This window comes from Pectinophora gossypiella, chromosome 18 (assembly GCF_024362695.1).
Source record: "Pectinophora gossypiella chromosome 18, ilPecGoss1.1, whole genome shotgun sequence".
NCBI classification, from domain to species: Eukaryota; Metazoa; Arthropoda; class Insecta; order Lepidoptera; family Gelechiidae; genus Pectinophora; species Pectinophora gossypiella.
The window spans coordinates 2,080,746-2,108,378 of NC_065421.1; the positions used below are offsets into that span (position 1 = coordinate 2,080,746).

Genomic DNA, 27,633 nt, shown 5'->3' on the forward strand with positions numbered 1-27,633 from the left:
AGCAATGTTGCAATTTGACATTTGCGCATATAAAATTAAGTGCGCAATGCAAACAAATGTCAAATAGCAATATTGCTTTCTTAGATGAATTGCTCCTATGTGGCCATTTTAACCCCCCTGATCTTTCTTTAAGCCGAGGTTTCCAGACACAATAGTAAAACAATGGAGTTTGGATTTTAAAAGGACTGTCGGTGTTACGACTTTAAAGCACCCTGGATCTGAGGGGTTAAAAAGGCCACACTGAAGCAATTCATCTAAAAAAGCAACATTGTAATTTGACATTTGCGCATATGAAAGCAGGTGCGCAATGCAAACAAATGTCAAATAGCAATATTGCTTTTCTACATGAATTGCTTTGATGTGGCCTATTTAACCCCCCTGATCACGGTATGTACGCATAGGCCTTCCTCATCCAACCATACCACTTACACCCGTATCATTTCCTAAGTCTACTTTCGTTCTTTCTCTCTACATATTCTTAGTTTTGTCTATTTCAGATTTTAATCGATCATAACAATGTTAGCCACGTAACGTACGGTCACGGGCATTAATATGCACTTTGGTACCATGTCACATTAACTTTTTTGACAAATTGAACTGTAAGTCTCACTAAATGTCAAATATGTTAGTGCGACAGAGTGTTAAAGTGGGTACATTATATTGCTCATGACTGTACGGCCTTTGAACGCGTTCTTGACCCATTTCCTCTAGGTTTTCCTTTGCCATCACCATAACTCAACTTTTCCTTAAATACTTGTTAGTTTACCCTAAAAAGTTTCGTATTTTCCTTTAAGTACACTTTATTTATAGTTGGCTAAAAAAAGATATACAAAGAATGTAATATTATTATTAAGAAACAAATAGCAAGTGAAACAACTTCGGCCTTGTAGTTAATTAGTCTACCCTGTTACTTCCGACCCTTATTAGTGCGTGTTGCGCCCTACATGACAATCCTTGGAATTATTAAGTTCATTCACCTGTGTTTGATAATAATAATAATAATACTTATATAATAGTAATTAATAATTATACTTATCTAATATAATAATCATAATTATATTTACTAATTACTTATCCTACTAATACTGCAGTATTAGGACTAAATTTTCAATTAAAATAAATATTTAATATATGAATAATTAAGTTATTTTTACTTCTGCACATGCAATTATTGATGTAATAAATAATAATAATTATTATGGATTGAAATTAATTTAATGTTACTGTATTTATTAATCTATAGATACATACATACATACATAAACTCACGCCCGTAATCCCTAGTGGGGTGGGCAGAGCCACAAGTAATCAAAGACAACTTGCAGCCACTGTTGATACGATGTCGTAAGCTGGATATGATGAACCTTATGGTGATAAGGGATCAGCCTATCGCCCATAACATCTATAATCTATAGATACAATTAATAATTTAGTTTTTGCTTAAATTCTAAAACCAATAAATGCAATAAAGTTTTTTTATGGTGTGAATAATAATAATCTATTGAATAGATATATTATTACCTATATTATTATGACAGAAGTTATTAAATTATGACATTGCATAAGATTGATTGTCTCTGTCATTAATTACATAATAATAGTTATAAGATATGCAATTATACTAATTTCTTCAGCTGATAAAATATTAGTATTACTATCAAATTATCAATGGGCATTTCTACAGTATAGACAGGTATAGATATCTGTTCATGTTATTTTTTAGAATGTTTTTTTTTTATTGATGGTCTCTCCTGGCTGGATTCCCCAAAATGTGGTCCTGTGGCTCACCAGCTTGCTTCTCAAACGGGGAGCGCCAGTACGAATCTCGGTACCAGACTTGCACTTATAATTTTTTTGCAGTTTTCACTAACACAGGTGGCTCGACCATTATAGACGGCGTTAAGGTTCACCACCTATCACGGTCTAACAGACAGCTCGGTGAGGTGTGGGTACTTAGTTCATCTTGCGATGGATGTACCCCTGACTACCCCAATTGGGGTATAGTCGTGAGCTCAAGTTATATACACACACTCCTCTCCAGCTATTTTTATGTCCCATGTAATAGGAGGAACACTTATTGCTAGAATCAGTAGTAAATAAAATTCCAAAGATGTAGAAAAGATTTGTAACCCTTTATCCATATCTATATTGGTAAATACACTTTGCAGCCAAAAGATAACTACATACCTACCTAGTAAAATTTTATCAGTTTCATTAAAAGATAAGAAATTCTGAATGTGGCAACATTTATTACGTTTTCTATAAACTTGTTACGTAACATATAAATATGTCATTTCAACAACAGATTAATAAATACTTTTTGTTCTATTCAAATTCCAACTAATCAATTGATTCAAAATTGTTTTGCTATTTATTTAATTTTTATTCTTTTTGACCTGTAATTCATATTCAATAATTTATTTCTGAAAATTCTCAAATCCAGAATTACAAAATGGAAATACACAATTAATAATATTAATAAACTTAAACATGCATTTATATATTATTTTTATAAAATAAAGTTTTACATTCAGGCTTATGTACCTGCCAGCATAGCACAAACGGGCCAAAGATTCAAACTCTTCACTGTATTAAAACTGAAGCAGACTTTGTGCTTGTAACAACAATGGCATTACACCTATCTACCTGGGTATTCTATTTTTCTGTTTATAAATTGATTTAAATGATTTATGGAACTGTCAAAGTGATTGCACTTTGTTTGAAATTAATTCCAAGTGGTGTTCTAGTATGATCCACACTTAAAAAGGTTCTCTATTGTATTCCCTAAAATTTCTTATCCTACTTTTTATTTTCCTTCACATTTTAGTCCTAAGTATCGAATGTCCTAATGATCCTAGTCCAATTTTGTTAACTCCTAGTGTTCATTGCCCTATTTTTTTTCATCCTAATGATGGTAAGCCCTAATGTCCATAGTTACAATCGTTTATATTCCTAAAATGTATAGTCCTAAATAAAATGTGAAGGAAAATAAAAAGTAGGATAAGAAATTTTAGGGAATACAATAGAGAACCTTCACCGCCGCCTCTCGGCCCTTCGGGCCTCGATGGTCACAAGTAACCTAACCCACTCGGCTATATGGCAGGGGGCTCGCTTTGCTCGCCCCCTGCCATACAGCCTTCGTAACCTATATCTACAGTGTCGGGGTGCCGCGAATTTCCGTGCTCGCTTCGCTCGCACCCGTGACTGCTGTCGTTACGAAACAATCTTCACCGCCGCCTCTCGGCCCTTCGGGCCTCGATGGTCACAACTAACCAAAATATGTCAAATAGATCATATAGGGAATGAAAAATTCGGAATTTCAAACTTTAGGGACATTAATATTAGAACTAAAGAATATTAGGACAAGTATTACGGTAGGATAATCAATATTTAGGATGATCGAACATTAGTACAATTAAATATTAGGAAAATGATGTTCGGAAAATCGACTTTAGGACTATAAACATTAGGAAATACAACAGGCCCCCACTTAAAAAGGTTATATTTTCTATTGCACTTACAGTAAACAGCTGTTAAAGTACGTTCAGGTAACAATGTTACATTATGCTATAAAAAAATAATATTTAATATTACAAAGAAATAATATTACAACAAAGTTGTTCAATAGCGTATTTGACTGGGTCAAAGATAAATAATAAAATACTAGAAATAGAAGCCAGACCAAAAATCATTTTACTTTTCGACTTAAGTATTTTAGAATTTTATTTATCAATTAAATAAAAAAGGGTACAATGTTCGACTACTTTTATTAACGTCACAGGACAGTACTTATTTCCATACAAGCTCCAACCAAAACTTTTGTTTTGATGTATCTTATTTGATAGTCGCTTCTGTAAAAACTGGACCTGTCAAATCTTCAGGTTAGGTAAGCGGATCCTGTGAAAAATGGGATAATGCTAGGGAGATGATGATATTTCATTTGACTAGGCTGTCAAGTAGGTAGCCTATTCAAACATTGTTAACACATACAAAGGGTAAACTATTAAAATCAAAAGACAATAATAATGACAATAGATAAACTTTCTTTTTGCTTTCTAAATATGGAATAATAATAAATAACATAATTATACCTATATGTTACATAGATAGATATCTATCTATCTAAAATATTAATTTTTTTAATGTGTAGAACTATAAATAATTTAAGAGAAGAAGGTAGGTACGTCAAGATGGAAGTAATGGAGTTCCATAGACTCTACTAACCATGGTGGGAAATAGGCATAAAATTATGGATATATGTATACTTAACATAATTTAGATTTCAATGGCAGAGTGTTGATTGTTTTATTAAACTAAAATTTGATGGATGCTTAGTTTATTTGTCATAAGGGAAAATGACCATTAATTTTAATTAGATTCAGATTAGATAAGTTATTTAAATACTTTAATTCGAACTACAGTATTTGAATGGTACCTACATAAGGAAAATTTGATGAATAATTTCATATTGACCATCCTCAAGTTTCTTATCTTAAAATGTTGTATGACAAATCTAGTTCTATTTATTCTTCAATTTAACCTCTGCTTGAAATAACAAGGTTTTAAATAGCAGATGGATGGTGTTCACATGCAATTGTTATAACAATGAGGCTGAAATGTGTACATCAACACAATGAGTAAATAATTGTCACAAATCTTTTTAAGAATAGAAGTTTATATCACAAGGAGCATTGTTGTTTATAAATAGCTCACCTCAGAAGTATCACCAGCATCACAAAGAGCGCTACGAGAGCGCCTATCATTATAAAAATGTTCGGCAAATCTGCCAATGTGAGCCCCGTTGTACCCATTTTCGACACACTTTCTATCACAAAATTAACACTTTAAAAGCACAGAACACAAATGGAAACCGCATCAGTCCACACACCACTCTATTAACTTATCTCAAACCATCGCGACCTTGCCAAAACGGTCTATTTTGCACGGTGAAAAGGTAACAAAATTTCATCACAAATTTCACGACGATCACCGGTGATTTCACAGCTGTTTTAACTTAATTATTATACACGAATGTGTGCACAATTAGTGAACAGCAGATCAATATGTTTTCGTTATCGACATGCGGTCACGAGTTCACAACAAAAACAATGATCATTGATCGAGAAAGGGCAAACAAAGATCAGATGAACGCAAGCGACAACCTTCCTACGCGAGATATTTTGACAGAATAAGAGCGAATGAGCGATCGAACACCGAAGAAAATGAACGAATGACGTGTGATGTGACAATGAATGAATAAAAGGTGTAAAGAAGACAACACTCATAACACGTATGAAATAGAAAGAGAAAAATATATTTTAGAAAGTTCAACTTTAAACTTAATAGATTGGTAGAAAATGGTAGTAATTTAAGTCATTTGTTTTTTACTTTGGCTACACTTTCAGCTGATAAAGAAAAAAATAAAAACAAATCACAAAGCGCGCGTTATTCAAAATCAATAAGTACTGATTACTTGATTAGTACTTTTTAATATTTGTTTAATTTAATCTTCGTCTGGTAGCGTATCGTCCTATTATTTTAATTATGTTGCGTTACATATATTTGCATGTAATCCAATAATTTAAATAGATTCTCAATTTATTAGTTTACATTAAAAATGTTATAACGAGACATGGATACAAACATAGACTCACGCTCACAATCTCTACCGGCGGTGTAATTAGAGCCACCAGTCGACGACAAAGAGAAGAATGAAGAAAATAAAGATTTGGTGGTGTCTTGAAGATAAACTTAAGTTACCTATTATCTATTCGTCACTGGTGTGTCCATACTCCATACATACATAGCGCAAATTACATGATTGGTTAGTTAGGTACTATTTTATACCTACTCAATTAAATAATAAGCAAGTATTTGGTTGTTTTAAATATAATAAAATAATGAAATCTATCGCTTCGATAGCCAATTCAGGATGATTACAGGCTTCTTGTGTTTATTACGTATTTATCGAGGACCTATAAGTATAGAGTACGTATCAATTCGTAAAATTACACAAAATTGGGTAAGTCACGTAACTCGGGTGCTTCATGTTAGGTCGGTACGTAACATACGCTTAATACTTTATGGTAAAAACTTCCATTAACTTCGATTTCAAATGGTTTATGGAAGTGTTATAGGCCCGGAGTTATGATACCTAACTTTTTTCAATAGGTAACCTACATTTTGTTTGTGAAATCGCGGTACATAAAATTTACATAGCGCAAATTGTAGTTCCAAAATTCCTTTTTTAAATGTTTGTTTTTTTTTTAATTTGATTAAGTCTTTGAGGTATGTACCCAGTGTCGCCCTGTTTAGAAAATTAATTTTTGTTTCACGAAATTCTTTCACAAAATAGGAAACAGTGAAAATTTTAGTTCAGCGTCCAGCCTAGACTTTACCCTACCACCGCGGTTGTCATGTATACAGAGCGACACAAACTGTAAACAAAACAACGATCGATATTACTCCAACTACAACTAAAAGCTCCCAGGCTTTCAGAAAGAAAACATCTCTGTTCTGTTAAACCGCCATTTTTCACTTACAGCTGTTTTTACGACGTTTTCGCGCGTTTTTCGATTTTGAATTTCGAGTATCCTACAGGCAATGGTCGCGAATTCATTCGTTCAGGAACGCGAATGAAGAAATATAGTTTTGTGTCGTGTAGAGTTCAGATTTCAAACTGTGGAACAACGTGGCGTCCTGTATGGAGAAATGGTTCGGTGATAAACGGCTGTGGTTATTTGGGAACAACCTGCCACTGCTACCGAGGAGGTACGTGTATGTAAAAGAGAACAACTTAGAAATATCAGCCTGGTAGACTGCAAAAAGCAGACGCTTTTAATTTTTTAATGCAGGCCAGTAGTATTCCTATCCTAAAAAAATAAGAATAAAAAAGCGACGTCACCGCTTTTTGTTTTCTTTAGGTACCTACGGTACCTACTTATCTCATTATGAAACTGACCTTTGCTGACGAGGCGAAAAAAAATCGATCAGAAATTTTCTGTGGAAATTTTCTTACAATAGTACCAATACCTAAGCAATAAGTACTTGTATTGTTTGCATCATAAATTATTCGATAATACTTAAAACGATTTAACATGTAAAATCGTATTAAGTATTTCTGTTTGGAATTTGACGCTGTATAACTAGTTAGCATAACAATGCAAGGAAGTTATAAAACTTATAGCAGTATAAAAAACATGTAATAGTTATGCCAGTTATGCGCAGTATTTCAAAACATTCGATAAATATTTTGATTGAATATTGCAAACATATCACAATCGATTTGTAATATTATACTTACTGTTGATGACTTACACAAGATACGCTTTGATAACTCATTTAATCTTACTCTAGAAATATTCTTCTGAAGCTCAGAGAGTACTGCGAAACGGTAGCTTCGTACAGTCATATAAGTTTACATACCTACACGCTTTTTAGGTTAAGTCATGCAAAACCGTAGTCTTCTTTTCTCGTGTGGGTTGCGGTGTGGATGACCAACCTCATCAACCCTGGTGTCAGGGTTATTATTGAGCCGCCAAAGGGTACTGACATGGCTCATGTAAGGACTACGTACTTACATCAGTAAGCAGTAACCGGGACCAACGCCTTATGTGCCTTCTGAAGCACGGATCATCATACTTTCGAACAATCGACTGATGAGCCTGTAATGTCCTAACCAATATAGAGATCACAGTTCGGGATTCGAACCGGGGACCTCCGGATCGTGACCCCAACGCTCAACCACTGGACCACGGAAGTATTTAGAACGTAGTGAAAGTACTGACCACGTTGCTCCACCACGGCTGGTGAAGTACCTAGGATCGCGAGGTGAACCTAGACGTGCAAAACACATCCTCTATAACAGTTTGGTGAACAAAGTGTCTAGGTTGTTCACGTGTCCATTCAAGAGGTCCGTGTTGCTCTATGTGTCCATCACAAAAATAGCGGACGTCCGTTTTGCTGTATGCAAATATATCAAAATACGAATGTATAGAAATCTTTTTTTCATTCTACTCTTTGTTCTAAGATCCCTCTGTCACCCTTCTATCACCATAACGTCAACTCCATCATGTTAGTCATGTTAAAAACATGTCGGTTGCTTGAACTGACTAGTTTTGATTATGATAGTTTATACAATTTCTACTAGGTTTTACATGTTTTTATATAATTATAAAATTATGTTTCGCAGCTGAAAAGTTTGCCTATCGTATTTTTGTTATGTTTATGGCCGAAATTAAAAAGTTAAATCCAACATGAAAGGACAAATCAACCGAGCTATCACTTCACCAGACGTCATTCCTGCGAGGTATGCGTATAATCCCATTATCATACGTAGAGATCTTCGAACAAAGATCTTGAATATAGGTAGCTTAGAAATAAAATAGAACAAAGAAGTAGAAACGTCTATATTTTCTTGTTGGCATGTCCAAGCAAGTATTGCCAAAAGCGGCGTCGCCAAAAGGAGGGTCACCAAAGAAAGTAATATCCAAGGAACCTTTGCCAAATGGAGTATCGTCCAAGGCAACGCCACCAAAGACAGTGTTGTCTAAGGAAGCGTTGCCAAAGACATTATCGCCAAAGGACGCGCTGGCAAAGAAATTAACGTCGAAAAAAGCATTGCCTCAGAAAGCAAAGTCAAAGGAAGCATTGCCGAAGGATGGGTCACCAAAGAAAGTAACATCAAAGGACGCATTGCTAGAGAAATTACCGTCAAATCAAGTATTGCCAAAGAAAGGGTCGCCGAAGAAAGCAACATCAAAGGAAGCATTGCTAGAGAAATTACCGTCAAATCAAGCATTGCCAAAGAAAGGGTCGCCAAAGAAGACAACATCAAAGGAAACATTGCCAAAGAAAACAACATCAAAGGAAGCATTGTCAAAGAAATCACCGTCAAATGAAGTGTAGAGTACACCTTTTGTATACTGCCATGATTTGGCTCGCCAACACACCATCACTCTGTACAGGCAGACCGTCCTGCATTGACTGACTGTTTGTCTTGCTCTGTATTCAGATGACGTATGCGCCCGAGACAAGGATAGCAATATCAATACACTACATCCCTTCCTTATTTTAATTTTATTTAATTATTCTTTAAAACAACAATATTTAAAACAAATGCTTTAATTTTGTTCTATTTTACAACAACAATATTCAAGACATTTGCTAGACCACAAAATATAAGTATTTTGAATATTTGACCCTTAGCCACTAACTATGCTTTCCTGATTTCCATCACCTTCTTTCTCTTCTCTCTGCTCACTTTCATTTTCATTACAAACCTTCCATTGCCCTTCTACTCTTTTCAAATGTACTATGTTTCTTCTACATATCTGTCCTGTTTCGTCATTTTCAACTAATATATCTCCCCCATGACTTTTCCTTACAGTATGAGGTGTAGAATCATAATTGAGACTCAATTTATTATCCTTGCTCATCTGTTTGACATATACTTTATCACCAGCTTCTAAAGTACATCTTTCTGCTTTTCTCTTCCGGTCCGAATATATTTTACCTTTCTCTTTATTTACACGATCCCTGTCTCTCATTTCCAAGTCTCCTTCCTGTGGTTTTCCATGAATATCATTAATCATGGGTAACTTATCTCTAAATCTTCGTTTAAAAAATAACTCCGACGGAGTTTTTCCAGTCACTGTATGTGGTGTGCTATTGTACATCATTAGGTAATCCAGTAATGATTCTCGCCAGTTTTTCTTTTCGACTTGGCTAATTTTGAGCCTTTTTAAAATGTCACGATTTTGGCGCTCAACTTCTCCATTTTGTTGGGGCCAGTAGGGTGTACGGTGTTGAAAAGGACTATATTTCTTTGGGTGCAGAAAGACTTGAACTCCTCACTACAAAATTGCTTGCCGTTATCGGCAGTGATCGAGCCTGGATTCCCTAAACGACTGAAAATTTCTTTCAGGTGGGTTACCACTTCCACGGTGGTTATTTTCCGACATATTTTAATTTCTTTATAGCGACTGTAGTAGTCGACAATGACGAATAAATAATCACCACTAGGAAGTGGGCCCATCAGATCCACCGCTACATCCATCCATGGTTCTTCTGGCAATTCTCTTCGCTTTAAAGGATGCGGCGGATTTGGTCCTGATACTAAAGTGCAACCTTTGCATGATTTCACCATGGTTTCAGCATCTTTGTCACATTTTGGCCACCATACTTTTGTCCTTAGCCTAGCCTTCATGCCTACTATGCCAGGGTGTCCTTCGTGGGCTGCCTTTAACACTCGTTCACGAAGTGACTCCGGAACCACGATTCTCGTTCCTCGCAGTAAAATTCCCTCGTAAAAACAGAGTTCGTCTTGGAAGATTTTGAACAATTTGACATCCTCGTGCCAGTTACTATTATAAACACCATCTTTTACTTTTAAGATCTCCTGGTCCTCTGAGGAGCACCGCATGATTTCTGTGAGGGAAACTGCTACTGGTAAACTATTTTCCACGATTTGGTGAACGTAGTTGTCCCTTGTAGCGGTGTGCCCAGACTTTGGTTCATTACACAATCGTGAAAACGGATCGGCGATATTCGTTTTGCCCGGACGATAAACCACCTTATAATTATAAGATTGCAAGCGCAAAACCCATCTTTCAATTCTCGCACACGGTTTTGATCTGATTCCAAATATCACTTCTAGTGGTTTATGATCTGTGACCAATTCAAATTGTTTGCCATACAGAAATATATGAAAGTGTTCGATAGCCCATACGAGGGCCAAGGCTTCCTTTTCAGTCTGACAATACCGGCGTTCGCAATCTGTCAGAGTTTTATGGCCATAAGCAATGACTCGTGGGCCGTGTCCATCCACTTGAATCAGGACACTTCCAAGTCCTACTGAGCTGGCGTCCGCCACTACAATTGTGCGGTCTTTAACGTTATAATAGCCCAAAGTCGTCACGTTAGTGAGTGCAGACTTTAAAGCATTAAAGCTTTGTCGCTGGTTTTCCCCCCATCCATTCGTAATATCAAAATTATCACCGTGTTTATTTCTCAATAATTCTTTCAGGGGTTCGGTTAATGTCGCTACATTGGGTATCCATTTACTGACAAAATTTATAAGTCCCAGAAAGCTACGAATTTCTCCAACAGTTGTGGGGGGTCTAAATTGCTGAACAGTAGAAATATATTTTTCTAATGGCCTTATTCCATGCTCTGACAACTCATGTCCCAAAAAACTTACTTTCTTCAATCTATAACGACATTTATCTTTGTTCAACATCACATTATTTTCTTTCAATACCTTCATGACTTTTTCTAATCTTCTATCATGCTCGGCAAGATCTTTCCCGAATATTAAGATGTCGTCGATAAAGTTAATAACTCCATCGCAACCTACTAATATTCTTTCCAGTGTCTTTTGAAAGATTTCTGGAGCGCATGATATACCAAACATCAGACGTTTGTATTGGTATAGTCCTTTACTCGTGATGAATGTCGTTATATATCGAGAATGTGGATCAATCTCAATCTGGTGAAAAGCGTCTTTTATATCGAGTCTAGTGAAATATTTTGCTTCTCGTACTTTTGGTAGTAATTTATCCATAGTAGGCAAAGGATGATTTTCACGCACAATTGCTTCATTTGCTCGCCGCATATCGACACATATACGTACATCCCCATTATCTTTTAAAATGGGTACTATTGGAGAGACCCATTTAGAAGAACCTCTAACCTCTTCAATAATATCTCTTCTAGCTAACTCGTCTATTTTCGCTGCAACTTTGTCTTCAATAGGTATCGGAATCCTCCTAAGATTAAAACAATAAAAATTAACAATACGTTTTTCTTTATTATACTTAAATCAAATTGAACAAACTAACCAAATTAACTAAACAATCTATCTTAGCATTTATTATTAATTATTATATTTATTGTTATTTTATTACAATTATTTTAGGTACCTGTATGGCTGAGAAATAGGTGTTACAGAATCATCAATTGGCAGTTCAATTAACACGTTCTTTAACTTAGGAAATGTCGAAATGTCTAGCTGATTGATTTCTTCTAAGTTTAATCCAATTTTGAGAATGCCCAAAGCCATTGCCGTCAACTTTCCTAGCAAATTCCGTGTTCCGTTCTTGATAACGTAAAATGTTGCTTTTTTCGTACTGCCTCCAACTTGTATGTTTGCTTCAAAAGAACCTTTGATTTCTAATGGTACATTGCTACCATATGCCATAAATTTCACATCAGGATTCGGAATCTGCTTATCCACTGTCACTTTCTTAGTTTTCATCTTATTCCAAGTTTCCTCCATAATAAGATTTTGTTTACAGCCGGAATCTACTAGCATAGTAACATTGACTCCTCCAATCATACATTCAAACTCATCGTCATCATCTATGTGGAAAACATAGTGAGGTGTCTCAGATTCTATATTTTTAGATATTTCCTCTAGTTCATCGACCTGGTTTATATCATCTTGCTTATCATTCACTTTAGCCTTCTTTTTCCCTTCAGTATGTCGTTCCGCTTCAAGTTTCCTTTTCAATGGCTGTTTAGTTTTGCAGTACTGTCTAAAATGTCCCACAAGACCACATTTAAGACAGTCTTTATTTCTAGCAGGGCATAATGGACTGCTAGGTCCGTGGTTTCGATTACCGCATCTCCCACAATTCGTCTGTATTTTCAGCTTTGTTTTGTGCATAGTGCTGGTTCCATAGGTATTATTAGCTTTAGTGAAGATCTTATTGATACCTTGCATTGTCTTGTTTACTGAATCAAACCCTTCTAACTGCATGTTGACTGATTCTAGTGAATTAGCTTCTTTAATAATTCTTTCTAGAGTCGCATCATCTCCCATTTGCAGGATTTTCTTTCGCAGTTCAATAGATGCACACTTCTCAACAATTTGATCAATTATATTGTCATTTCTGTCTTGAAACTGACATTTGTTAGCTTGCTGTCTCAATCTTACTAAAAACTTTTCAAATTTCTCATTGGGCTCTTGCTTGAGCAGCCGGAACAAATGCCTTTCATATACTTTATTTTGTTTTGGAGCAAAATAATCATCCAGTCTAGATATGGCAACTGCAAATACATCCGTACCCCCTCTAGTTGTCACATTGGCATCTGGTATGTTGTAGAATATTTCTTGTAAATCTAGCCCGCCAAAATGCAACAAGTTTGCTCTTTTTTTTTCAGTATCTGTGATATTAGCGGCTTCCAGGTAGATGTACAACGCTCTCTTCCACCGCTCCCATCTGGATACTACGGAACTTGGTTCACCATCGCAATCAAATTTGTCCAAAGTCAAAGCCAAAGCCATTTTGATTGTGGACAATCTGAAATCAAATGCCATCTAATTACACATTTGAATATAAATACAAATGTTATGATGATGGTCACCAAAAGATTAATTATCTAAAACCAAACTTTGTCATAAACAATTTAATGTACACTTTTCTACTCCAATAGAGTACTCATATACACCCATAAAATATAAGGTCATAGTTCCGTTCATGTATATGCTATGCTAAAAGTCAATTTAATGAAACACCACAGCCTTTGCTGACAATCAATTTAATGATATTTAGAATCAATTTAATGATATTTACTCATACATGAGGTTACTTCCGTTTGTATTAGTCTTTGCTAATAGTCAATTAATGAAACACCTTAGTAAGTCTTTGTTGACAATCAATTTAATGATATGCACCCATTCATGAGGCTACTTCCGTTTGTATTAGTCTTTGCTAATAGTCAATTTAATGAAACACCTTAGTAAGTCTCTCTTGACAATCAATTTAATGATATGCATCCATACATGATGCTACTTCCGTTTGTATTAGTCTTTGCTAATAGTCAATTTAATGAAACAACCTTGTCTTTGTTGACAATCAATTTAATGATTATGTACCCATACATGAGGTTCCTTCCGTTAGTCTTTACTAAGTCAATTCAATAAAACAAGTACTTGTCTACATGTATCAACCATTTTCAAGTCCGAAATCCGAATAAGATGTCTTCAGATCTAATTCAATTTAGGAGATAAATTTATACTGATCAATTCAATGATAGATGCCCATACTAAAATAATTAGTAAGTATGTCTGGAAAATGTTTCCAATAGTTGATCTTGTTTATTTAATTTATACTTTGTAGTGAATTACTATTATAACATTAAACTTAAATTAAATATCCTAAATTACTGCAAAATAGGGTACTTAATTAGGTACTTCAAATTATCTTTATTCAAAGTTTCACAATGAGAACTCCACAAAACCCGTTTCTCAGTTTTCATGTGGGATTACATTTTGTATAATATATTTGACACATATTAATTATTATCTTACCTGGAACACTCGTCGGAACAGGATTCTTCACAGAAAACACCAGTAGTAATCAGTCAGAAATATAATTAAAATTCATTCGCTAAGAACACATTTACATTCAATTTGAAGTATTTTGGAGGGAAAAGAAAACATGAAAAAGGAAAACCAAAGTTATTATTTTTTATTATATATATTTCCCGCCCGAATGTAAAAAAAAATACAAAATTAAATTAAAATCACGAGTTTTATTTCATCAACTGTCATGTGACACAGGTCAATTACAAATTAAAACACAAGTAGGTACTTATAATAATTTATTTATATACATGTCATTATTTTAAAATTACGTAATCCATTAACCGCCTAACCGGGTTATTTTTTCCACTATATCTTCCGCAACAGAATAGGCTGTATATACTCTAATCTCATGCCCATCAATAATGGAATAAATTAAAGAGCAATAACCCTCATCTCTATAATTCGGAATCGTAAAGTTTTCACTGTTTCTGGACAAATATAGTAAATCCACATACCTTTCCCTCCTTTTTCAAGGTTTACTTACGGTCTTTATCCTCGTCGCCACATATGTAGAGTACACCTTTTGTATACTGCCATGATTTGGCTCGCCAACACACCATCACTCTGTACAGGCAGACCGTCCTGCATTGACTGACTGTTTGTCTTGCTCTGTATTCAGATGACGTATGCGCCCGAGACAAGGATAGCAATATCAATACACTACATGAAGCATTACCAAAGGAAGGGTCGCCAAAGAAGACGACATCAAAGGAAGCACTGCCAAAGAAAACAACATCACAAGAAACATTGCCAAAGAAAACAACATCGAAGGAGTCATTGCCAAAGAAACCGTTGCCAAAGGAAGAGTTGGCAAAGAAAGTTGTTACCGAGTCGAAAATATCAATTGGCAGCATCATGCCAATGCATTTAATAGCTTCACCAGCCGTCGGGGTTGCCGCGTGGTATAGTACCTAACATGGAGAACATTACATATGATCGTTATCTCATTTGGGCTGTAATATTGATGAACATGGCTTGACCAACCCTGTCAGAGATAAAAATTACCGTTGAGCCGTCATAGGTTTCTGACGTGATTCATTCAGTACGAATCGGCAGTTACTTACACTAACTTATTTTAATATGAATTTTGATCCGTATTCTAATCCCACTATGTCCCTTTTCTGAACTTTGAGTCTTATTACGTCTTCGTACTTGTAAGTACTCGACTTACAGTGTTAGTAAACGACAACAGGACCACAGCACCTTTGCCTGACGGGGTGCTTAAGGTCATCGGCTACATTAGGGATTTGTTGTTCCGGCCAAGTAGTTAAATGCTATTTGCGGCAAATCTACAATTAGTCACTTCATAATTATTTGTTTTGCTAGACTTCCTTGGAGACTTGAGTAGTACCATAGAATAAGGAATAATACTACGTAGTAGTCTCCTCCTCACCTCGTATCCCGCCATTTCGCGGTTCTCAAAAATAGGCGCTCGGACGTCGAGTTGCGGAAATCTGCCCGCGATACCAATTAGTAAGCTCAAACACTTAGCAAACTGAAGTGGCAGTGGGCTAGCCACTTCCGCAGAACCGATGACCGCTGGTGCAACCGTGTTCTGAAGCCCCTGGCAAGATGACGGGACGACTTGGCTAGAAGGGACTGGATACTTAAGGCTGTGGATAGGGTATCATGACGCGTTTTGGCAGAAGCCTATGTCCAGCAGTGGACTGCAACAGGTTCATGATGATGCAACAGAAAGTTAATGTTTTTTGGTATACGCAGGTCCCGCGCGAGCAGCCGGGCGATGGAGCGGTACGAGAAGTTGGCGAAACTTGGCGAGGGCTCGTACGGGCTGGTGTACAAGTGTCGCAACCGCGACACCGGAGAGATCGTCGCCATCAAGAAGTTTGTTGAGAACGAGGATGACCCGCTCATACGCAAGATCGCGCTCCGGGAGATACGCATGCTCAAGGTAAGGAATCTATAGATCCGACTGTAGTCTTTCATAGGCTTTGGACTTTGGCGTGACTTATTGTAGATTTGCCGCAAATAGCATTAGCTATTTGGCTGGACAAATGGGGATAACTGAAGGTTCTCACTCGGTAGAATCTATGGCGCAGGATCTGTAACCAAAGGGAATCTTGTCGAGAACTATGTTTACATTATTTGAGTCTTTTAACCCAAATACTTTTGTGTCTGGATATTGATGATTATTTCAATCCTTTATGTCTCCTAAGCGACAAATAGCTTTCTTACCATGCGAGAGGTTCTATGGGCCGTGTTTCAGGACTCAAAAGTGATGATAAACCAGATTCCAGAGACCTTTGTTTGACAGTCCATTACAACTAGACTAGAGGTCGTCCTCATTTAAACTCATTGTATTTTGTATTGTTCAAGTCGCGTTTTCAACCTAGAAACAATACAATGGAACTAAAAAATAAGTATAATGGATTAAAGCAACGCGAGGCAATAAATACAGTTTGTTTGTTCACGAACCAATGCCTACGACGTAATGGGGTTAGTATTTCAATAAACTACTCCTTTTCTAGAATAATTGCCTGAACGCTTTTGAATCCTTACCTATACCATAGAATAAAGAATAATACTACGTATAGAACGGCAACTCTCCGCTCCCCACCAGCGGCTGAGCTAGGTTTACCTCACCCCCTGCCAGTCTTACTTTAGTCTTCAATATGGGCGTCAGACGTCACACACACAAATGCGCGTGTACGATGACGTCAATGTGTAGTGTCTGTGTAACACGAGTTGTTGGAGTAGACAGACAGACACTAGTAGAGAGGATAGTAGCCCGGGACCAACAGCTTAACGTGCGTTCCGAAGCACAGAAATATATTCCTTTTTCAGACAGGCGATCCAGCAATATTCTCACAAAGTAATATCGACAATGTCCCCATCAGGAATCGAACCTCCAGATCGTGAGCTCATCGCTCAATGACTAGACCGTGGAGGTTAGGTTTAGTTAATCATAATTAAAAGTTACCTCATCAATTGTCCTAGTTAATAGACCAATTATGTTAATCTTCTTCTATCGTGTGGGTTGTAAGGTGGATTACCTATCAACCTCATCAACCCTGGTGTCCGGAGTTATTAGTTAAAGGCCCCTGACGTAACTCATGTAACACCTACGTACTTACATCAGTAAGTAGTAACCGGGACCAACAGAACGTGCCTTCCGAAGCACGGATCAACTTACTTCTGGACAATCAGGTGATGACCCTGCAATGTCCTAACCAAACTAGGGATCACAAAGTGATTTTTGTGATATGTCCCCACCGGGACCGTTAGTAAGAAATAACTAAGTACTTACTTAATAAAATCACAAAGTCCGGCTAAGTAGTTAACAATAAAACTACATGTTTAAGTCACGTGAAAAAAAAAGTGAAAGTTGCAGACAATTAGATTCACTGGCGTCATGACACAAGTTCACTTGATATGACTCAAAGAACTTAGTTTTAAATATTTGATGATTTTCGTGTGTGACTCATGTCAGGTAAGTATAATTATTCAATTACCTACTGTTATAGCTTTCTGCCCTCGACTTTGTCCGCGTTTTTTCCATTATTGCGTGTGAAACGTTCTTTTTCATCCCCTTTGGGGATGATTTCGAACATAAAAACATTTTCTTTTTATTTACTTACGTCTCTAATAAATTTATTGTAAACTAAATACAATTGGTCACTTATAAATGAAAATAACAATGAATTCAAATATTTTATAATTATCTTATTTATTTTTTGTTAAGTAGAATTAAATCATGTTATGTATTTATTGTTAAGTTGTACTTATAGTTTGCACTCGCAATCTGTTTCAATTTTACGTTATTCCTCGCCTTACGGTTGTCTGGAAGAAATCGCTTTAAGCGGTAGCGGCCACCATTTGCCACGTACTTAGTTAAGAGTCTTTTGTAAATATTTCCTTTTATTTTAGTGCAATAAAGTATATTTGTAAGTATGTTGTTGTTTTTTTGTAAGTCACTGTGGTCCTGTGGAAAAGTGGCCTGCATCTCAATCGCAGAGCGCCGTGTCGAACCCTGGTACCACCCTTACACCATCGTCATCAGCCCATTAACGTCCCCACTGCTGGGGCACGGGCCTTCCCTATGGACGGATAGGGAGATCGGGCCTTAAACCATCACGCGGGCCCAGTGCGGATTGATGGTTATTAACGACTGCTAATGCAGCCGGGACCAACGGCTTAACGTGCCTTCTGAAGCACGGAGGAGCTAGAGATGAAAACTTTTTTTTTTGTGGTCACCCATCTTATGACCGGCCTTTGCGAAAGTTGCTTAACTTCAACAATCGCAGACCGAGCGCGTTTTACCGCTGCGCCACCGAGCTCCTCAACCATACCAACCCTTTACACCAAAGAGTCATTAATTAATCTTAAGCGCAGTTTTCCCAACAGAGTTGCCTCGACTATTATAGACGGCGATACGGCTATCCCATCACGTTGGTCTAACAGAAAGCTCGGTGAGGTGTGGGTACTTAGTTCATCATATCTATAAGATATAGACTTCTAAATGCCTTATTCTGATGCAGAACCTGAAACATCCGAACCTGGTGAACCTGATCGAGGTGTTCCGGCGCAAGCGCAAGCTACACCTCGTGTTCGAGTACTGTGACCACACCGTGCTCCACGAGCTTGAGAAGTACCCCGCTGTAAGTACTTAAGATACCTATATTACTTATAAAAATTGGTATATTTATATTTATTTGGTATTATATAATGCTCTAGCCATAGAGGCAGCCAATCAGCTCGCGACAACAAACAGTTCAGGACCCCGATACCGACCCCGCCGGCGTGGTCGACGATTTCCCTCTATCAGCGCTCATTAATCCTATTATGAACTTATTGGTTTTGCCTTAGACGGCGTTAAATACTTGGCCGGACAAATGTTACCTACAGAACGTTAGGTTAGGTACCGCAAATACTTTGCCTGTAATATCTAGCTTATGCAGTGCCATTTGAAATAGAAAGTTGGCTCATTTCACCAACAGTAATCTGGTTTACAAACAGGTTGGGAACATGGACGTCCCGTGACTCACGTAACGTTTACGAACTCCTCTTCCTAGATGTATATATCAAAGCTGACCATTATATAACCAACCAGCCTTTTATCACAGCCATATAAAAATCGTATTCAATTCAAATATGGGTACTTTATTACACCAAAACTAAAAGAGGACTTAAAAGACTTAACGTTAAGCCGTTGGTCCCGGCTATTAGCCGTAAAAACACCTCCACCAACCCGCAGTGGAGCAGCGTGGTGGAGTATGCTCCATACCCTCTCCGGTTGATTGAGGGGAGGCCTGTGCCCTGCAGTGGGACGTATATAGGCTATTTATGTCTATGTAAAAGACTTTCAAAACTAAAACTAGGTACACGGCAAATGTCGGCTTTATCTCTTAAAGCGATTTCTTCCAGACGACCGTAAGGCGAGGAAATATGTAGGAAAGAGAAATGAGAAGAATGCGGGTGCAAACTAAGTACCTACAACTTACCGATAAACAAATGCACAATAATAAATAAATACATATTTGTTTTTTTATAAACCCGATTCCTGCAGACGTAATAATTAACGGCCATTTAAACTAAAGTAAGACCCAGAGGGGGTGAGGTAAATCTAGCTCGGCGCCTGGTACGAATAGGTGCGGGGCGGTTACCGGTTACCGCTCTACGCAGTGTTATTCTTTATTCTATGCCCATACACACTTTAACAACTCGCACTGGGGCACCGTGGTGCAGTATACACTATATCTCTCTATCCCTCTGGTCTGAGCACAGGCGATAGGCTTTTTAGGTATATGTTTATAACTTTCTGAAGCAACAAAAGCAAGCAAACATAAGGAAGCAAGAGAAGTGTGTCAGGATCTCAGGATCAAAGCAAATGGAATTATATAGTCTCTGCTTACTCCTGAAATAGGCGTGAGTTTATGTAAGTATGTATGTCTTAAGCTACATTACAAAGCTACTGACCAGTATGAATTCAAACAGGCGATCAATAATTTGTGACCGTGGCCATACATTAATTACACTTACTTGTGTACTGATCGGTACTGTCGCGTGAGGGTCAATGTACAACACAAAGTACTTTCTTTTGTTTGTTTTTTACACCTGGGAGGTTAAGCCAAGGAATAGTTTGGTAGGGCCAAGTGAGCGCGAAACGCGCGCCATACAAGTATGAGCAAATAGTTCATACTCCTTTGCACTCCACTCGTCCGCAAACTTTACGACGCACGGAGCTCCGCGATAGTAATAACTAAAACTAAAAGGTGGTCTTGTGCATAGTCGATATTTGTTTTTTTTCCCGTAGGGCATATCCCTTGCAAGGAGATCCCTTCTTATCACGGGAAAGCTAAAAATCTTAGTATGATCGGCTATTTTCAAAAAAATACTTAGCGCTCAGGGTTCTCACCCGATAGAAATTTTATGACATCAGGCCTGAGGGTGTAGGCTCAGGGCGTCGTCTGAGAGGATTATAGTGTAGTGGACCGATAGCATTAAACTGATAAGCGTTTAATGAGGGAAACGTCGACCACGCCGGCGGGGTCGGTATCGGAGTCCTAAAGTATTTGTTGTCGCGAACTCATTGGTCTGTCTAGGAACTGATATATAGTCAAATTACTAAATTGTTTAATAATATTTTATGTTTTTTTAAAGAACATCTAGGGCCCTGTGCCGAGGTTTTTTTGCAGCTTCTTTTCCCCGGCTTTACTTACAGGTTGTGAGAAGCTGCAATAGTTTTAGGCGGATGAGACGTTTGTTATGTAAAAATTGATGATTGAAAATGGAATCTACAGTCGTCAGGGACCAGGGTCGTCATATTACGTCCTTTTTTGCTGCAAATGGTATTAAGTACTTGGCCGGAAATGGCATTAAGTATTTGGCCGGAATTACGTCCTTCGGGCGCCGATACTTTTCAGTGAAAGAAGAAAGAAAGAATAGAAATTGTTTATAAATATAAAAGGACGCCACACAAAAAAACAAGATACTTAATAAAAAAAAAAATATAAAAAAGTGTGACGTGACGTCACTAAGCGTGATGGATTCGGAAGCCGCAACTACTAGTCTACTAAACGACGAGGCGATATGTCCACTGGTCACTCCTTAAGATATAAAGACAGACTGATGCTACCCACCTCCCGTCTAGCTCTGCACACCAATAGCCCACTAGTTATGTCAATCAAAATATATTAACCACCTTCCTGATACTATTAAAAATGAAACCAACGTTAATTCTTTTATAAAACAACTACGCTACTACTTATCACTAAAAGCTATTACACAGTCAATGAATATATAAATGATAAACTAAAATGAATACATTTTAATAATATTTTATAAATTAAATCATAATAAACATATAAAACAATACTTAAAATATAAGTGCAATAATATTGTTAAAATATAGTAAGTATAATAAATACAAATTGTATCGCTGACTAATAATTAAGTATGTTGTCCTCTCTACCAGTTGCAGTGCCCTTACCGGGTCCATGTTGATGCTGTAATACTTACTTCTGTATTTTTATAACACCACAATTTGTACGAACACATGGTCGCAATAAAACATTTCTATTTCTATTACTAGGGCAACACTCAATAAGTCACGTCAAATAGAAGAGCTCATTAATATAATTGTAACTTGGCGCGCTATAGCCCTAACTTGGCCGTGCATCTAGTATAGCGCGTAGCAATCCAATTCGAAAGTGTGCTGATTTCCACAATCAGGTTTGCTAAACAGGTTGCCTGTATTACCTGTAACATTCACGTGTTTGGCCAATCGTGCGATACTGCAATACTCACGTGTGACTCGACCTTAGGCCTTGTTCATGCTTCGCACGGGTAGACATTTATTTTTTAACAGTAAATTTTACTCGTCACATCTCTAATTTAAGAGCCACGCTCGTGTCGGTGTAGCTTTCTCCATGCTACTTTTGTAGGAAAAAAAAGCAGTGGTTTCTCCTCTTGCCTTCTGTCCCGCAGTACTCTGTCTGACGCGAGTGGGATGGCGCCCCGAGTAGTCTATTTCAAAGCCGAAATTATATTATTATTATAGGATTTTTTTTTACTAATAAGCCATTGTTACTCGGGGATAGTGTAGCATTCTAATTGTGCAAGATTTTTTAAAATTGATCCAGTAGTTTGGAGTTTATTCAATGCAAACAAAAATACTTACAGAAATACAAATCTTTCCTCTTTATATATTTATAGATACGATAACGACCTCCGTGGTCCAGTGGTTGAGCGTTTGGCTCATAATCCGGAGGTCCCGGGTTCGATTCCCGGTGGGGACATATCACAAAAATTACTTTGTGGTCCCTAGTTTGGTTAGGACATTACTGGCTGATCACCAGATTGTCCGAAAGTAAGATGATCCGTGCTTCGGAAGGCACGTTAAGCCGTTGGTCCCGGTTACTACTTACTAATGTAAGTACGAGTCGTTACCTTGAGCCATGTCAGGGGCCTTTGGCGGCTCAATAGTAACCCTGACACCAGGGGTGATGAGGTTGGTACTCCACCTCACAACCCTCACGATAGAAGAAGAAGAAGAACATAGATAACATTCAACAACGCTTGATTCTTACTAAGAGGTCGCAGGTCCGAATCCCACTTTTCGAATTAATGTTTGGATCATGAATGATTTGCACGTGCTCAGCTGTGAAGGAAAACATCGTGAGGAAATCCAAATTCCCGAGAAATGCGTTTCGAATTTATGTGACCTAACATGTATGTGGGATATAGAGATAACACGGGATATATTTTAAATGTCTTTATTCCTTTTATTTTACACACTCCTTATATTTTACCCAAATCATTGCACCATCGACTCGCCTCTCTTAATTTAAAAAAAAAAACAGCCTTACGTCCCATTCATTAACCATCCTCCTTTCATACCATAAACAATCAAATTCCCATTCATTATCTTTCCATAGTATTCTCACTTTCCTACATGTATTGGGTTGGTTTTCCCTTGGAATTGGCAGTCGTTGCTGTAAAACCCTATGCAAAACGTAATAACATTAGGGGAAAAAATAACTCAACATTGGGGTACTCTAGTCAGTCATGCATCCTACGATACCGACTCCGCCGGCGTGGTCTACGATTTCCCTCATTCAGCGCTTTTCGCTATCGACTAGGGTCGATTAATTCTTTCAAATATTCTTCTTCTCAGACGACGCCCTGAGCCGAGGTTCGCGCCCAACTGGGCACCCTCAGGTCTTTAATTTGTACCGGGTGAGAACCCTCAGCGATCCCCTTTGTCCGGCCAAGTAGTTAATGTCATCTGCGGCGAATCTACAATAAGTCACGTCAAAAAAAGGTCATTGCATGATGAATAATAATATTTTAATAATAATAATAATAATAAAATTTAAAATATAAGTACTAATTGTTTGACATTTTCCTTTCGACATTAAAACTAAAACTAATCTGCTCCAAAAGATATTACTTACAAGCGTGGGTTTTATGTTCGTGTATAACATTCATGTTAATCACGCAATAGTCCAATAATGGTTGAACAGAACAAGTGGCGTATTTAGATTGTTAAATCTAACAGTTATTTTATTATAAGTACTTCATAATTTTATGGGTAAATACGAACACCTTTGCTTTTACACTGAAAACATTTTTTTTTTTGGTTATAGAGTGACAAACAGTGTGATAAGACAGAGATGTGGTAGTTATTTTATTAGACCTCATAATTTTATTGGTAAGTACGAACACCGTTGCTTTTACAGTGAAGTTTTTTTTAGTCTTTGCGTAGCATCTGCGGTGTTAAGTTGAGTGATAGAGTGAGAAACAGTATCATAAGACAGAGATGTGGTGTGAAAGATGATATCAGTAGGTACATAGTATAAAAAAAGTCGTTTTTTCTGTCCCTATATCCCTATGTACGCTTAAATCTTTAAAACTACGCAACTGATTTTGATGTGGTTTTTTTTAATAGAATGAGTGATTCAAGAGGAAGTTTTATATGTATAATAACATCCATTAAACAGTGAAGAAATACTGTTATTTTTGAGGTTTTTAATGTGATGTCGTAAATAATTTCAATTTTTCCTCAGCATTGCACCCGAGTGAAGTCGGGCGGATCGCTAGTAGTGACTAAGATTGAGAAGGGAATGTTAGGTTGCTTTGGACACGTAGAGCGGATGAAGGATAATAGAATTGCGAAAGCGGTATTTAAGTATAGCGAAAGTTAATGATAGGGCTGGCAGAGGATGACCTAGAAGGACTTACGTTGACCAAATTGGAAATGTCCTTAGAAAAGATTGAGTACGATCTACTCAGAACCAGCGTGCGTGTATGAAGCGATTGATGAATGTGGAGGAAGCAAGAGAAGTGTAGCAAATGGAATTCTATAGTCTCTGCTTACCACGGTGGGAAATAGGCGTGAGTTTATATATGTACATAGAGTACATACAAAAGGATGTTATGTAATTTTATCACCAGAGTTAAAGCGATTGCATATTGGTTAGACCCTCTGGCGAGCTAAACAGACGAAACGTCGAAACCTTTGACTTCTTGCAGTCATACCGTCTGTGGGTGGTTTAAACATAGAATAAATAATAATACAGAAGGGACACTCTTCGCCCCGCACCTATAAGAGCTTAGAACGAGCTTGGTTTACTATACTCCCGATTTGGGGGCACATTTGGGAATAATTTCTTATTCGTTAGCGATTTCTGGTGATAACTAAAGTGGCCCCTTAAAATACAAATTTTTTCGATTAATTTACGGCCACCGAAACTTGCCTGTTTAAATTAACGTCCCCAGCAGTGGGGACGTTAATGGGCTGATGATGATGATAGGCTAATCCTCTATCACCATAAGGTCCATCATATCCATCTTAGGGCTCCGTATCACCAGTGGCTGCAGCAAGTTGTCTTTGATTACTTGTGACTCTGTCCACCTCATTACGGATTACGGGCGTGTTATGTAGTTTATCCTCTTCGGAGGTATAAGTGAAGTGAAGTTATATTTATTGTTTTTTTTTTTTTAATCCAACACGTTTTATTCGATCACACGATTTTAATAATTATCATACAATAGGGGTCGAGTAGCGAGTTTGTTTAAGTTTTAGCATAAAAAAAATTTGCATATAAAAGCTGGAACAGGTAAAACATAGTGCCTCCTTTGACACAATTTTATTGTTGTTTTTGAAATAAGGAACTGCTTACCTATTATTTTTTTTGTTGTAGATTTGCCGCAAATGGCATTAATTGGCATTAGGTTGCCTGGAAGAGATTGCTACTTAGCAATAAGGCCGCCTATTGTACTCATTCTATTTCTCTTTTGTTTTGTATTTTGTTTTTTCCTGTTTGTGCAATAAAGTATTTGTTATGTTATATGTTATGTTATGTTAATTATTTGGAGCGACGAATGGGGAGCACTGAGTGTTTTCAAATTAATCCTCTTAGACGATGCCCGGAGCCAAAGATCGTGTCCAACTTGGCAGTCTTTTGCACTTACACTCATAAGCGGAGTGTCACGGTTATTATTGAGCCGCCACAGGCCCCTGACATGGCTCATGTTTTTTTCCCCCTTTTTGATTGATTTTTTTTGACGTGACTTATTGTGGATTTGCCGCAGATGGCATTAACAACTTGGCCGGACAAATTGGGAGCGCTGAAGGCTCTCACCCGGCACAACGTTTAAGACAACAGGCCTGAGGGTGCCCAGTTGGGCGCGAACCTCGGCTCAGGGCGTCGTCTGAGAGGAAAAATATTTGACCCTAGCGGGTCGATAGTGATAAGCGCTGAATGAGGGAAATCGTCGACCACGCTGGCGGGGTGGCTCATGTAACGACTACTTACTTACATCAGTAAACAGTAACCGGGACCAACGGCTTAACGTGCCTTCCGAAGCACGGATCACACACGCACGGATACTTTTTGGACAATCACGTGATCAGCCTGTAATGTCCTAACGAAACTAGGGATCACAAAGTGATTTTTGTGATATGTTTCCACCGGGATTCGAACCCGGGACCTCCGGATTGTGAGCCCAACGCTCAACTACTGGACCACGGAGGCCTTTGTTGTGGCCAATGATGAGCCTGCAAAGTCACTCATTCAACAAAAAGTCTCGTCAAAAAAGTCACCATATAAAATTCATACGGGTCGATATAATTACAGTTTTTTTATCACTGTTTACCAAAGTCGTTTCATGTCGCATGTCATGAGCCTACCTACTGTCAGTTGTGCATGTCAAGCGTAACCCTGACCCCAGAGGTTACGTCCAAATTAATATTTCTGAACTTTCCCCAAAGAATACTAAAATAATCCGTACGAAATTAACTATTTTCAGGTCTGTTTTGTATTGGTATACGTCTGTATAATAAAACTCACCTTCTATATTTATCAACATAATATTTATTCATTCCTCTTCTTTAAACATAATACTCTTAAGCTTCTTATCCAATTTCAATTTTATAGACATCTATCACAAACCCCAAAAACAATTCCCCGTCTACCAACATTTTACTTTTAAACCGTATTTCCAATTCCGGCCAGTGTTGCAATCTCACGTAAACATTTTACTCGTGAGATTTTACTCGATTAGAATTGACCTTACACTCGTCCATCCTGACACAGTGCATGTCCTCATGCACTATATCTAAATTTAAATGACCTTACACTCGGTCGGTGGATAAATTCAACTAAATAGTTACAATAAAATTGAAAAAGAAAACATACTCAAAATTAAATACTTATTAAATATAACAATCCTCCAAAATAAAATAAATCCTCCTTTTTAATGGCTATGAACCCATCCATTCTCATAGACCATTGTACAACATATTCTAGTTATAAACCAATCCATTCTTACAACTAGAATTGTTACTTGCGAACCCATCCATTCTCGCAAGTTCCCTATTATAAAAATATCCTTAAAATAAAATAAATCCTCCTTTTTAATGGCTATGAACCCATCCATTCTCATAGACCATTGTACAACAGATTCTAGTTATAAACCAATCCATTCTTACAACTAGAATTATTACTTGCGAACCCATCCATTCTCGCAAGTTCCCTATTATTAAAATATCCTTCCTGTGAACTGCTGCCGCGGAGAACACAAGTCGCTCGTCCTCAATCGGCTGCACTCCCTCCGTAGCTCGTCTTCACGAATCCGCACCCTTTCCTTCTCGCGATGAAGCTTCCATTCTTGGTCCAAAAGAACTAATTCAGGAGCACGTTCACGATCAGTACTACGTAGTCGGCTCCTACTACGTATTATTCCTCTATTTTCGCGACGACTTGAACTGCGACTCTGCCGGACCTCGTCAACAGTGC

At 37.5% G+C, this 27,633-nt stretch overlaps 2 protein-coding genes across 4 annotated transcripts in view; one reads left to right on the forward strand and one right to left on the reverse strand.

Moving 5' to 3' along the window:
- The window catches only part of LOC126375307 (cell growth regulator with RING finger domain protein 1-like), a 55,492-nt gene extending 50,321 nt beyond the window's left edge, over positions 1–5,171 (reverse strand). The window contains exon 1 of the mRNA XM_050022248.1: positions 4,714–5,171. Coding sequence (XP_049878205.1) covers positions 4,714–4,811 — 98 coding nt within the window. The 5' untranslated portion in view covers positions 4,812–5,171. The remainder of the gene's footprint in view (positions 1–4,713) is intronic.
- LOC126375294 (cyclin-dependent kinase-like 1) overlaps positions 1–27,633 on the forward strand; it is a 69,483-nt gene that overhangs the window by 26,899 nt on the left and 14,951 nt on the right. Inside the window, exons 1-3 of one of the 3 annotated variants that reach the window (XM_050022230.1) lie at positions 6,363–6,771; positions 16,094–16,283; positions 18,871–18,990. In XM_050022230.1, coding sequence (XP_049878187.1) covers positions 6,704–6,771; positions 16,094–16,283; positions 18,871–18,990 — 378 coding nt within the window. In that variant the 5' untranslated portion in view covers positions 6,363–6,703. Of the gene's footprint in view, positions 1–6,362; positions 6,772–16,093; positions 16,284–18,870; positions 18,991–27,633 lie in introns of those variants that run through there. The other 2 variants (XM_050022231.1, XM_050022232.1) reach the window with 2 other exon arrangements.